The sequence below is a fragment of the Xyrauchen texanus genome, chromosome 11, assembly GCF_025860055.1.
Source record: "Xyrauchen texanus isolate HMW12.3.18 chromosome 11, RBS_HiC_50CHRs, whole genome shotgun sequence".
NCBI lineage: Eukaryota > Metazoa > Chordata > Actinopteri > Cypriniformes > Catostomidae > Xyrauchen > Xyrauchen texanus.
Window position 1 is genome coordinate 44,439,494 of NC_068286.1, and position 13,658 is coordinate 44,453,151.

The following is a 13,658-nucleotide window of genomic DNA, read 5'->3' on the forward strand; positions in this document are numbered from 1 at the left end:
CTTGAAAAGCAAATGCAATTCACAGATGTTTACACAACTTTATCAAAGCTTTGCAATATTATAAACAGGGCTCTTGCTTAAAATCATTGACTTTGTCTACATGCAGGTTTGGGGAGTAACGGAATACATGTAACGGGATTACGTATTTAAAATACTAAATATAAGTAACTGTATTCCACTACATTTACAATTGAAAATATTGGTAATTCAAAAAGTATTTTGATTAGTGAACAGATTGATTTGCATTTTATTGTCATTTGTTTCATTTAATATTTAGTCCTTTCAGATGAAAAATATTATACATATAAATTTTGTGATCCAAAGTGCATTTAAACAGCGGTGAAACACTTTCTTATGATGTGTTACATTCATACGAGCAGACAGAGAAGTTTGAAGTAAGTTTGGAGCAGAAGAAATAGAAATAAAGCTTGTGTAAATGGTCAACTTTACGCTAAGCTAAAATGCTAATTCTAGCCATTTTACATGCACATGTTACCAGATCATATATTTTTATCAAGAAAATTCATGTTAGATCTTAATTTATTTTTTCTAATTAGACTTTTGATATTTGAGGTATTTGATATGTTTCAAAAATCGTATTCTTGATAATAATTTTCGTATTGTTTTCCTGTAAAAATATCTAAAAATCCTTAAAACATGATCAATTTGATTTATCTTGTTTTAGAAACAACACTGCATAAGATATTTAGGTTTTTCAGAGAATGTATTTTTAATATGTGTATTTTGTCTTACTGTACTGGCAGAATTTTTATAGTCAAAACAAGTGAAAAAATCTACCAGTGCTGAAGAAGTAATCCAAAGTATTTAGATTACATTACTGACCTTGAGTAATCTAATGTAATACGTTACAAATTACATTTTACAACATGTATTCTGTAATCTGTAGTGGAATACATTTCAAAAGTAACCCTCGTAACCCTGAGAACATGTTGAGAGAGATGTTAACATGAGACTGCAAGTGTCCAGTTAGGAAATCTTTCTTGATCAATAGAGCAGCGCCATCTGGTGGACTAATGCAGTAATGCGAAGAAGAGTTCAAGAGTGTGTTAAAGGAGGGTTTTCAAGTTGGAAGCCAATATTCACAATATATATTCACTGGCGGCTAAAAGTTTGGAATAATTTACAGATTTTGCTCTTATGGAAAGAACTTGGTACTTTTATTCACCAAAGTGGCATTCAACTGATCACAATGTATAGTCAGGACATTAATAACGTGAAAAATGATATTACAATTTGAAAAACTTCAAAGATTTCTCATCAAAAAATCCTCCACGTGCAGCAATGACAGCTTTGCAGATCCTTGTTATTCTAGCTGTCAGTTTATCCAGATACTCAGGTGACCTTTCACCCCACACTTCCTGTTGCACTTGACATAGATGTGACTGTCTTGTCGGGCACTTCTCACGCACCTTACAGTCTAGCTGATCCCACAAAAGCTCAGTGGGGTTAAGATCCATAACACTCTTTTCCCATTATCTGTTGTACAATGTCTGTGTTTCTTTGCCCACTCTAACCTTTTCTTTTAATTTTTCTGTTTCAAAAGTGGCTTTTTCTTTGCAATTCTTCCCATAAGGCCTCATGAGTCTTCTCTTTACTGTTGTACATGAAACTGGTGTTGAGCGGGTAGAATTCAATGAAGCTGTCAGCGGAGGACATGTGAGGCGTCTATTGCGACTCTGTTGTACTTATCATCTTGTTTATTTGTACATCTGGCCTTCCACATCTCTTTCTGTCCTTGTTAGAGACAGTTGTCCTTTGTCTTTGAAGACTGTAGTTACACCTTTGTGTGAAATCTTCAGATTTTGTCAATTTCAAGCATTGTATAGCCTTCATCAAAACAATGATTGACTGACGAGTTTCTTTTTTGCCATTTTTGACCTAATATTCACCATAAGACATGCCAGTCTATTGCATACTGTGGCAACTCAAACTGAAAGACAATGTTAAGCTTCATTTAATGAACCAAATAGCTTTCAGAAGTGTTTTTGATATAATGGCAAGTGATTTTCTAGTACTAAATTAGCAATGTAGCATGACTACTCAAGGATAAGGTGTTGGAGTGATGCTGCTGTCTAGATTTGATCTAAAATGACTTTTTTCAAATAGTGATGATGCTGTGTTTTACATCAGTAATGTCCCGACTATACATTGTGATCAGTTGAATGCCACTTTGGTGAATTAAAGAACCAATTTCCTTCCAAAACAGCAAAATCTGCACATTATTCCAAACTTTTGGCAACCAGTGTGTATATATATATATATATATTAGGGCGGTCTATTTTTCAAATTTTACAATAATAGTAAAGTCATCAAAACTATGGAATAACATAAATGGAACAATGGGAATTTTGTTGTGACTAAACAAAATCCAAAATAAATTAAAACATGTTATATGTGTAATGTTATATTTTAGCATCTTCAAAGTAGTCACCCTTTGCCTAGAAATTGCAGACATGTACTCTTGACATTTTCTCAACCAACTTCTTGAAGGATACTTTTTAAACAGTATTGAGGGAGTTTCTACAAATTGTTTTTTTACTTTACTGACCTTGAGATATCTAATGAAATATGTTACAAATTACATTTTACAGCATGTATTCTATAATCTGTATTGGACCCTGTATATAAATATAAACATACAAGGTCAAAAGTTTTGTTACGCTTGACTGAAATGTTTCTTATGATCTTATTTTTTGATCTTATGATTTTAAGGCGTATCCTTTAATGTTTGATATTAGTTTTGTAGAAAAAAATATACTTGTGCCACAATATTAATTTATTTCATTATAAAACTAAAATTTAATTAAAAAAAAACGTTTTTGAAACTTTGAGTGAATAATAAAGAAAAGCATCCAGTTCTTAAAATGTCCCAAAGGTCGCACAAGGGTGTCAATGGTGCTCAAGGCCCCTCTAGGCCAAAGGTTTTCTCCAAAAAATACTAAATAGCATCAAAAACTACCACAGAACTTTAATAAACATCTGTTTGTCACTATTCACGGGAACATTTTTCTGCTCCATAAGATCATTGCGTGTCATTTCTAAAGTTTGATTTTGAGACAATTTGATCTGATGTTTAATCATTTTTAAATCGCTGTTAATGTATGTAGCTAATGAATATACTGGAAATTATCACATTCATTTAGAGACAAAATACTTATTTGTCATTTTCAATTTAGTTTGAGGTGATTGAATCAAATGTTTTTCAATAACTGTTCAATACATGAAAGGATAGTATTTGAGGCAAAAAGCCCCCATGTTAAACATATTTCTTTTCTTAAGTGAATAGATTTGTTATGAAAATGTTCAAAGTGGGCTCACATTGACTCATCCAATCACCGTGGAGATTAATGTGTTCATAGAATACCTGAGATTTTATGAAATGTAAAATGTGATTGAAATTAACAAGAAATTATGCACCCTTTTCTGAAGTGCTTTTATTAAGCAACATTTTTTTCATTTGTTACAAAAAAATTAAAATCATATTGCTCTCTTAAAAGTATTTGCATTAGTTGATAATTTTTTCCATTAACTATTTCCCCCAGAATCTACACAATATCAATATAACCCCCCTGGGGGCCTTTTACCCCAAGTCCCACACTTTTACCCCAGGTGTGGGGTAAAAGTCTCCCTCGACACCCTTTAAAAAAAAATTGTATTCAAAACAGCCTTCTGTTGTTATTTTGTTTTTTTCACACAAATTATGTTGCTCCATCAACATTCAATAAAAATAAATGTATTTTTTGAATGTTGATACACTTTGGGACCAGAAAAAAAAAGCTAATTCCCTTAAAGTGTGCCTTTAGCCCCGCTGTACCCTAAGTTTCATTTCTAAATTCGCATAAACAAAAGTATATAATACAATATTAACAAATATAATAACACTTTAAACATATTTATTTGCTAATAACATTTGCCGCTCACTGGATGATAACGCACTTTTTATATGAAGTGCATTTTGGGCTCCGTGCAAGAGGTGGCGACAAGCTGCACCTTCACAGAACTGTGACGTCTTTGACGCATGCGCAAAAAAATCTGTAAAACTCCTATTCATTTATTCCATAGACGAATTGATTTTTAACGATAACTTATACACCTTTAAAGACAGACCTACCATGAGCCCCGAGGTGGTTCACCGATGGTATATGCTTCTGTTGAAGCCAACCGTCTGCGTAATCTCGACTTCATTGTTTAAAAATCGTGATTGATAGCGGAATTCATGGTAAACAACTACATTACCCATGGTACATCAGAGAAAGATCCACCAATCAAAGAAACTTGGAGCGTGTAAAGGAGTAGAAGTAAAGTAAAGAAGTAGTCTGGCTTATTTTCTCTGCTTACAACAAATGTATTATATTTGAAATAATGAATGTACTGTTTTTGTTTTGGGACTTCGGGTCAAATGAAATGGATGACAGGTTAAAACTGTTAACTGTTCTGTATCGTTCAAAAATTATTCTATGACTCTCTTTGTTTATCATTTAACAAGAAAGCCGCTAAAACTGCTCTGTTGATTAAAACAATTATGGCTTCATTATAGGAGTTACCTCCTGATTTCCTGAAGGTGACAATTATAAAAAAGAATTATCATATTATTTAGCTTTATTTAATTATTATTATTATTATTTAATATTAATTTATTGTGTTTAATTTCTATTGCTTTTGATGTTTTGTGTATACATTTTTTTTTTTTGTAGACTATCTCTGTTTACTGTATCTTGTATAATATGTATTTTATTGCCTTGCTCTACCTCGAGTATTCTGTTTTTTGTGTGAGAGATATGTATCCCCTAAGTCTTTTGTTCATAAACAGGTACTGATTTTTTGGAAAATGATATTTACCCACAATTTTACCCCTCACAATGCCTAGGAAGTCTCTTTATAAAAGTGATTGCTATGTCAAAGGCATTATTTTTATTCAAGATTTATTAGATGCAGAAGGGAATTTTTTTTATCTTATAATGAATTTATTAATAAATATAGTGTTAGAACTACAATTAAAAGTTATGATAAAGTATGTAAAGCTATACCCACCGGTTTGTAAAGAATAATTCAAAGTAGTTTATCTGAGGCCTGTTGTTTCTCTACTTTCCTTGAAAATTTGTAATTTGGAGTTGATAATAAGTGTAGTAACAAACTTATATATAAAGTGTTTAAACATATTATCCCTGGGGATTTTCAGTGTTATTTTCTAGGAGATGTTGAAGTTTCAGTAAGAGATCAATCTTTCACCTTTTATCTTGTATACCCTGTTGCTCCAAAGGTTAAGAAAACTCATTACAAAATCATATTTAGGATTTACCCTGTAGGTGATTTTTTACAGAAATATTTAATTTCGAGGTGGACCCTTGTGTTTTCTGTTCTTTCTTCCCTGAAACACTTAATCACCTTTTTTTTTCCAGTGTGAATTTACTTCACAATTTTGGCTTGACATATATAACTGGTTATCAGTAAAAATTGAGACAATTCCTCCTATTGTTCTACAAGATATCCTTTTTTATAAAAAACAGTTTGAATCCCCAAATTTCTGACATGTTAATATGGTATTGTTGCTGGGTAAATATCATATACATAATACATATAAATGGAAAAAAGCAAGCCCTCCTTTAATTAATTTTTCTGTGATTTTGTGAAATCATTCCAGAGCTTCAAATATTTTAAGAAAATAGAAAGATTGAATCTTTATGTTTTGCTATGGCAAAGAATTTGTTGTTTTAGTACATCCTTGTTTTGTGTTTTTATATATGTATATATCTATATGTATGTTTATATATCTATATATATATATATATATATATATATATATATATATATATATATATATATATATATATGTGTGTGTGTGTGTGTGTGTATGGGTGTATATGCATATATGTATGTATATGTGTGTATGTATGAATCTATATATATCCTATTCGGTCTTGAATCTTGCTCCTTGTTCCTTTAACTTTGTTCTGTGTCTTACGTTGTTGAATGCTCCATGTTTTGTGAGGTATAACTGCAATAATAATAATACAAAATAAATTATAAAAATATATATTTTGTTCAATAAAAAAAAAAAACCTTGGAGCGACCACGCGCTCCTATGACGCACGGTGAATGACGTAGTCGAGTTTGTGCCCCTCTTATATATTTGAACATATCGGGATATTTTGTAATAAACGTAAAATATATCGCTTCCATACTTATAATAAACAACCTAAAACCAATAGTTTTATATATTCCCATTGTGTTTTATTCAATGAGGTCATTCGCAATGCTTCATGGGGTTGTAGTCCATTACCTCATGAAACGCTGTAAATACACAGCCGTGTCCCACCGTTTTATGTCCGATTTTCAGATACTTATTTTTTTTTTTTGCCTCAAAAACAAAGTTAGTGATGTTGTGATTCTCTTCGAAGCTGGATGTTTTTTTTTTCGTGGCTCTCAACACTTTTATGAAGGATTTTATTGAAAGTCTATGGAAGAAATTAATGAAGAAAGTACTTCCGGAACCCAGACGTTTGAAAAAGTGGGCGGGGCACTGTTGCGCTCTATTGCCGGTGGAAGAATGGCGTCGTCCATGGGCGGAATGTTCCCTGGTCAGCAGCCTCCTGGATCTCATCCACCAACAGGTCCTGGTGGTTCAGGTCAGCCAGGGCTTCTCACAGGCCAAGTCGGTAACAGAGGCGCAAACAACACTTTGGTAGATGAGCTGGAAGCTTCTTTCGAGGTGAGAAGAGGTTTAAAAGAACTGCATGCTAATGAAGAGTTCATATCCTTTTAATGCAAAGACTGATTTCTGGACAGATTAAGTGATGATTTGTGCACTGAACTTTCTTCCATATTTAATATGAAATTATACAAGTACGTTTGTAACACTTTACAACATGGTTTGATTGTTTAACATGAACAAACAACAATACTTTTACAGCATTTATGAACCTCTGGTTATGTTAATTTTTGCACATACTATTACAATAATACAAAATTAAATTAAAAGGTGTATATTTTAACACTAGTAAATGCACTATGAACTAACAAGAACATTTGCATTTTTATTAACTAACATTAACAAATATTCATAATTGCTGTTAAAAATATATTGTTCATTGTTAGTCCATGATACCTATTGCATTACTAATGTTATCGAATGTAAAATTATTGCAAAGTGTCACCAGTTTGTTTTTATGCATGCAGTACACTGTCTTGTTTGCTTTATTTTGGACAGAGTACCAAACAGTGTCAAGTATGACTATTAGATAGTCAGTGGAGTGTTTTAGTCAGATTTCATTAGCTTTTTGTTGCCAATATGCAGTACTGTGCAAAAGTGCACATAAGATGTTTCACCAAAACATTTGTATTTTTGCTACTTTGGTGCGTCAATAGGAAATATGCATTTTAGACTCCCAAACATTACTTTTGCAAATAGAATAGTATAGAAGAACAGGGAGCCGTGCAACAGATGGCATGCCCCCCACAGAGCCCCCCACTGAACATCGGGTCAGTCTGGGATTACACGAAAAGACAGAAGTAATTGAGACAGCCAAAATAAATAAAAGAAATGTGGCAAATTCTCCAAGAAGCTTGGAACATCCTATCTGCCAACAACCAAGAAAAATGGCTGGATGGTTTGGTTCATGGCTCTCAAGGAGAATTGGTGCTGTTTTGGAGGCAAAAGTATTCACACCAAATATTGATTTAGTTTTTTTATGTTTACTGGACTTTGTATGGCGTTAATTGATTGATGAAATCTATTTATGTCACTATTTTTTAAGAAATCCTCACTTTGAAAATTTTTCACAAGTGCCTAAATATTTTGCACAGTACTGTATGTTCTATAATTCAGTCTTTTAATGTTTTAATTTTCACAGGCATGTTTTGCATCTCTCGTGAGTCAAGACTATGTGAATGGAACAGACCAGGAGGAAATTCGGACTGGTAAAACAGTTTTTTCTTATTTTCTTTTTCCTTTTACAAAAGTAATGGAACAGTGGTTGTAGATGGTTATACCATGGTATTTGATATGCTATTTGAAGATTATTATATTTATGGTATATATATGTGGTACTTCAATGAATACTATGGGATTACCATAGAACCATGCCTAAAAACTATATTGTAATACCATGCTACTTTTTATTAGTGTTCCCCTTCATATATATACAGTTGAAGTCAGAAGTTTACCTACACCTTAGCCAAATACATTTAAACACATTTTTTGTGAAATGACAGAACAATAGTAGAGAGAATTATTTATTTCAGCTTTTATTTCTTTCGTCACATTCCCAGTGGATCAGAAGTTCAAATACACTTTGTTAGTATTTGGTAGCATTGCCTTGAAATGGTTTAACTTGGGTCAACATTTTTAGGTAGCCTTCCACAAGCTTCTCACATTAAGTTGCTGGAATTTTGGCCCATTCCTCCAAAGAGAACTGGTGTAACCGAGTCAGGTTTGTAGGCCTCCTTGCTCACAAACTTTTTCCATTCTGCCCACAATCGGATTTCAGGGCTTGGTGATGGCCACTCCAGTACCTTGACTTTGTTGTCCTTAAGCCATTTTGCCACAACTTTCTCTAGGAGACCGATATGCTTGGGGTCATTGTCTATTTGGAAGACCCATTTGCAACCAAGCTTTAACTTCTTGGCTGACTTCTTGAGATGTTGCTTCAATATATCCACATCATTTTCCTTCCTCGTGATGCCATCTATTTTGTGAAGTGCACCAGTCCCTCCTGCAGCAAAGCACCCCCACAATATGCTGCTGCCACCCCCATGCGTCACGGTTGGAGTGGTGTTCTTCGGCTTGCAAGCCTCACCAATTTTCCTCTAAACAAAACGATGGTCATTATGGCCAGACGGTTAAATTTTTGTTTTATCAAATCTTTGTCTCTATGTACGCTTGCAAACTGTAATCTGTTTTTTTTATGGCTGTTTTGTAGCAGTGGATTCTTCCTTGCAGAGCAGCCTTTCAAGTTATGTCGATATAGGACCCATTTTACTGTGGATATAGATACTCATCTACCCGTTTCCTCCAGCATCTTCACAAGGTCCTTTGCTGTTGTTCTGGGATTGATTTGCACATTTAGCACCAAACTACGATCATCTCTAGGAGACAGAATGCGTCTCCTTCCTGAGTGGTATGATGGCTGCGTGGTCCCATGTTGTTTATTCTTGTGTACTATTGTTTGTACAGATAAACGTGGTACCTTCAGGCATTTGGAAATTGCTCCCAAGGATGAACCAGACTTGTGGAGGTCCACACTTTTTTTTTTTTCTGAGGTCTTGGCTGATTTCTTTTGATTTCCCCATGATGTCAAGCAAAGATGCACTGAGTTTGAAGGTAGGCCTTAAAATACATCTACAGGTACACCACCAATTCAGTACACCTCCTCTCAGAAGCTAATTGTCTAAAGGCTTGACATCATTTTCTGGAATTTTCCAAACTGCATAAAGGCACAGTTAACTAAGTGTATGTAAACTTCTGATCCACTGGAATTGTGATAGTCAATTAAAAGTGAAACAATCTGTCTGTATGATGCGCAAGGGGAGCAGGAATGGTTTGAGGAGCATGACAAAGAGTTCAAGGTGTTGACTTGGCCTCCAAATTCCCCAGACCTCATTTCGATTGAGCATCTATGGGATGTGCTAGCCCAACAAGACTGATCCATGGAGGACCCACTTTACAACTAACAGGATCTGCTGCTATGGCTTGGTGCCAGATACCACAGGACACCTTAAGAGGCCTTGTGGAGTCTATGCCTCGACGGGTCAGAGCTGTTTTGGCAACACGAGGGGGGATCTACAAGATATTAGGCTGGCAGTTTTAATGTTGTGGCTGATCGGTGGGTGGGTGTGTGTGTGTGTGTGTGTGTGTGTGTGTGTATATATACATACACACACAGTATATACAGTATACACTCGGTCACCACTATATTAGGTACACCTACACATTCATTTGATTATCTAATCAGCCAATCGTATTGCAGCAGTGCAATGCATAAAATCATGCAGATACAGGTCAGGACCTTCAGGTAATTGGGAATGAGAAAAAAGCTGAGGCTGCAGTAGGCTCACCAAAAATGGACATTTAAAGACTGGATTCAATTCTGTTTGCAAAGGGAATGTTGAAGTCTAACATTGATATTTCCTCCTGGTACACAGAATATATAAAATAGGCGCATTATATTTTTCACAAAAACTTAAGTCTTAAAATGGTTAAGACTTTTGCACAGTACTTGATAGATGGATAGATAGGAATTAATGTATATGTGTATTGTGTCTTTCAGGAGTTGATCAGTGTATACAGAAGTTTCTAGATGTGGCCAGACAGACTGAATGCTTCTTCCTTCAGAAAAGAATGCAATTGTCTGTGCAGAAACCAGAACAGGTGGAAAAAGAGGTAAACCCCACACCACGTTTTAGATATATGCTCCGTTGTTATAGTTTTCTACAGCTGTGATAAAGATCCAGCCATGCAATATTGAAATCACACTGTTGTAAATGTAGAAAATAACACCTTCATTTTGGAAATGTCAGGTTTTTTGTTTTGACTTGCAGCCTCATTGTAATGTCTTAAACGTACTGTAGTTATAAGTGCTGTTTGGCCTTTCTCAGGATGTGTCAGAACTGAAGAATGAACTTCAGAGGAAAGAGATGCTCATTCAGAAACATCTTGCCAAGATCCACCATTGGCAGCAGGTGCTGGAGGACATCAACGTCCAGCACAAGAAGCCCACAGAACTGCCTCAAGGTCCACTGGCCTTCCTGGAGCAGGCCTCAGCTAACCTCTCTGTACCTATGAAACCAAACTGATACCTTTTGCAGAGATCCAGAACCCTATTCAGACTGTTCCAGGCCATACACAATATAAGCTCTGGTCAGGGGCTTAAGAAGTCAATAGGTGACCATGAGTGCCTCAAGGTTCTTTGACCTCTAGTCGCAATCATTCTTAATGCATTCTTTACAAGCTAAATATATTTCTATTATTTCAAATTACAGACATGTGTTTGTAAAGGACTGGAGTTACAATGACCAAAAATGGCTTTAGTTAGAGAGAAATTGTTTGATGAACTATTATTATTTTGGTTTAGATAATATTTGATTCAAACACCTTTTGTACAGTTTACAATAAACATGTTTTTGACATAACATTTTCTGATTTTGTTCCCTGTGTTCAGTCTTCCTGCATCTCTAGGCTTGGTATTCCATTGCTGTGCCTCACTGGAGAAGCCCAGGATTTCTCATAAATTCTTTCATGCTTATAACTACTCTTGGTCTTTTTTTTCTTTTTTGTCTCTGGTCAGAGGCATTGGGTGGCCATTCTGAGTAGGGTCACGCGGTATACCGGTACCAACGAAATATTGCGATACTAATACATTTTAACGGTACGATATCGTCATGTTGTTAATTTCGTTAGCATATTGAAGTAGGCTGCCATTAGCAGAATGTAATGTAATTTGAGTTTGGAGATGAAATCAAACACCATTTGAAAATAATAACAAAAAAGCCTCTATATGGCCAAGTGTGATCATTAAACAGCAGAAGAATGTCATTTCATGAAATAATATAGTCACATGCGCTGCGCACCACACAACGTAACACAAATTACTAATGCATTTTTTACTTTATTGTATAAACGGCTGAGAAACCTCAAATTAACTTTTTCTCCTTTGCAGCTCGGAGTTTTCAGCTCGCGAGTTGCGGGAAGCTTCATATAATAATTAACCTTAAACAGGAAGCACTTCAAATGTCTTTCAAAATAAAAGTCCCGCTGAAACGAGAGCTTTATTCAACTGATTGCGTGAAATAGAAGACATTACGACAGAACAATATTACTACTTTATGATATTCAAAGCAGTCGCAATAATACTCGGTACAATAATATCATATTTTATTATTATCTGTAACAATAACACATAAGCAAGTGTACTGAAGATCAGCTTGTGATTCAGCCATGGCAGCATTTTGCCTCAGGTAATCAGATTGTTTTCATTTAATGTTTTAATTAATACTGTAAAGCTCTGTTGTGCTTATATATATATATATATATATATTAGTTGAGAAGTATTATATTTTCATTTGATTAAATTGTGAAAAAGTTTCTTTAAATGTATTTGGCTAAGGTGTAGGTAAACTTCTGACTTCAACTGTATATGAAGGGGGAACACTAACAAAAAGTAGCATGGTATTACAATATAGTTTTTAAGTAATCAAATACAGTAAGTATTTGATTAAACACAATTTGATCATAACATTTAATTAAAACATTTAACATGGAATCCAGAAAAGGCATAATTTGTATCTATAAGACTTTATGCAGTTGTTTTTGTCAATAATGTATTATACAAATAATGTGTAATTTCTTAATTTTTTAAACAAGTTTTTTAATTTGTTGCATAAGTATCGAGTCAGTATAGATACTGAGGTACGAGGACTGGTATCGTGCCAATGCCAAAATGTTAGTATTGGAGCAAACCTAATTCTGAGTATCACTTCTGTTTTGCAGTGGTCAACACTAACTGCACAATCTGCAATTTCACACAAATCTGCATAATTACACGACTGCATTTATGTATAGATATCTAAGCTGCATGTTTATTACAAATATAATTTTTTATTAAAATGACAGCATTCGTGTTTGAATATTAATTTCCCTTTTGCAAGAAAAAAACATGAACAGAACATTAACATTAAAAAAATTTACAGAACTTCGATCACTGACATATTTTGGAAACAGTTATTGCACTGATAAAGAAATAAAAAATAGTCTCAAAAACTCGTCAAGAGCATGTTTGGGTCATATTTCACCCAAATTCAAGTTTGAGTATGTAAGAAAATCAAACCTGCTTTAAGGATCATTATGAACTTTGTATTCGGACATTATTTTCACGATTAAGTACATTTTCTGACAAATAACGACAATGCAACAACAACAACAACAACAAAAAAAATCATACTTTCTTTACTATAACGCAAATACAATTTTGTATTTAGCATGGTGTTATTTGTTGTACTGTTATGAATGAAGATCAAATTAACTGCACTGCATTACATAATTGTTTACAATACAGGAAAAAAAGTTCTGTATTACTGTATTGAGAATCATCAAGGATTATAGGAATAAAAAAATTATTACAAAAAACTCAAGTAATGTGTTAGTCACAATGCCAAAAAAAATTATAATTCTAAAAATATGCTTCCTTGGGTGCTGGGTAGCTCCGCGAGTATTGACGCTGTCTGTCACCCCTGGAGTCACGAGTTCAAATCCAGGGTGTGCTGAGTGACTCCAGCCAGGTCTCCTAAGCAACCAAATTGGCCCGGTTGCTAGGAAGGGTAGAGTCACATGGTGTAAGCTCCTCGTGGTCGTGATTAGTGGTTCTCCCTCTCAATGGGGCACGTGGTAAGTTGTGCGTGGATCGCGGAGAATAGCATGAGTCTCCACATGCTGTGAGTCTTCGCAGTGTCATGCACAGCGAGCCACATGATAAGATGCACCCAGAGCATGTGCGCAGGGCATAGAGAGAGCGGAAAGGTAATATTTCCTCCAGAGCGGGGAGCGCCTTTCAGAAAATCACGCTATGCTCGCTCGGACCGCTCACACCCCATACAATGACAGACAATTGTTTGGACATGACGCTGATAATAGCATGGATGGTCTT

At 34.7% G+C, this 13,658-nt stretch overlaps 1 protein-coding gene across 1 annotated transcript; it reads left to right on the plus strand.

Annotated features, from left to right (window-relative positions):
• Positions 1 to 6,561: 6,561 nt before the first annotated feature.
• On the plus strand, positions 6,562 to 11,140 carry LOC127651528 (mediator of RNA polymerase II transcription subunit 28). The gene is made up of 4 exons (XM_052137404.1): positions 6,562 to 6,730; positions 7,872 to 7,938; positions 10,287 to 10,399; positions 10,615 to 11,140. The coding sequence occupies exons 1-4, from the start codon at positions 6,569 to 6,571 to the stop codon at positions 10,810 to 10,812; spliced, it is 540 nt and encodes a 179-aa protein (XP_051993364.1). The 5' UTR covers positions 6,562 to 6,568; the 3' UTR covers positions 10,813 to 11,140.
• The last annotated feature ends 2,518 nt before the right edge of the window (positions 11,141 to 13,658 follow it).

Excerpts from the sequence above, each read along its gene's own strand:
- LOC127651528 (XM_052137404.1), top strand. The coding sequence starts at position 6,569 with ATGGCGTCGTCCATGGGCGGAATGTTCCCTGGTCAGCAGCCTCCTGGA. Across the intron at positions 6,731-7,871 it reads AGCTGGAAGCTTCTTTCGAG|GCATGTTTTGCATCTCTCGT; the intron begins GTGAGAAGAGGT and ends TAATTTTCACAG. Across the intron at positions 7,939-10,286 it reads CCAGGAGGAAATTCGGACTG|GAGTTGATCAGTGTATACAG; the intron begins GTAAAACAGTTT and ends TGTGTCTTTCAG.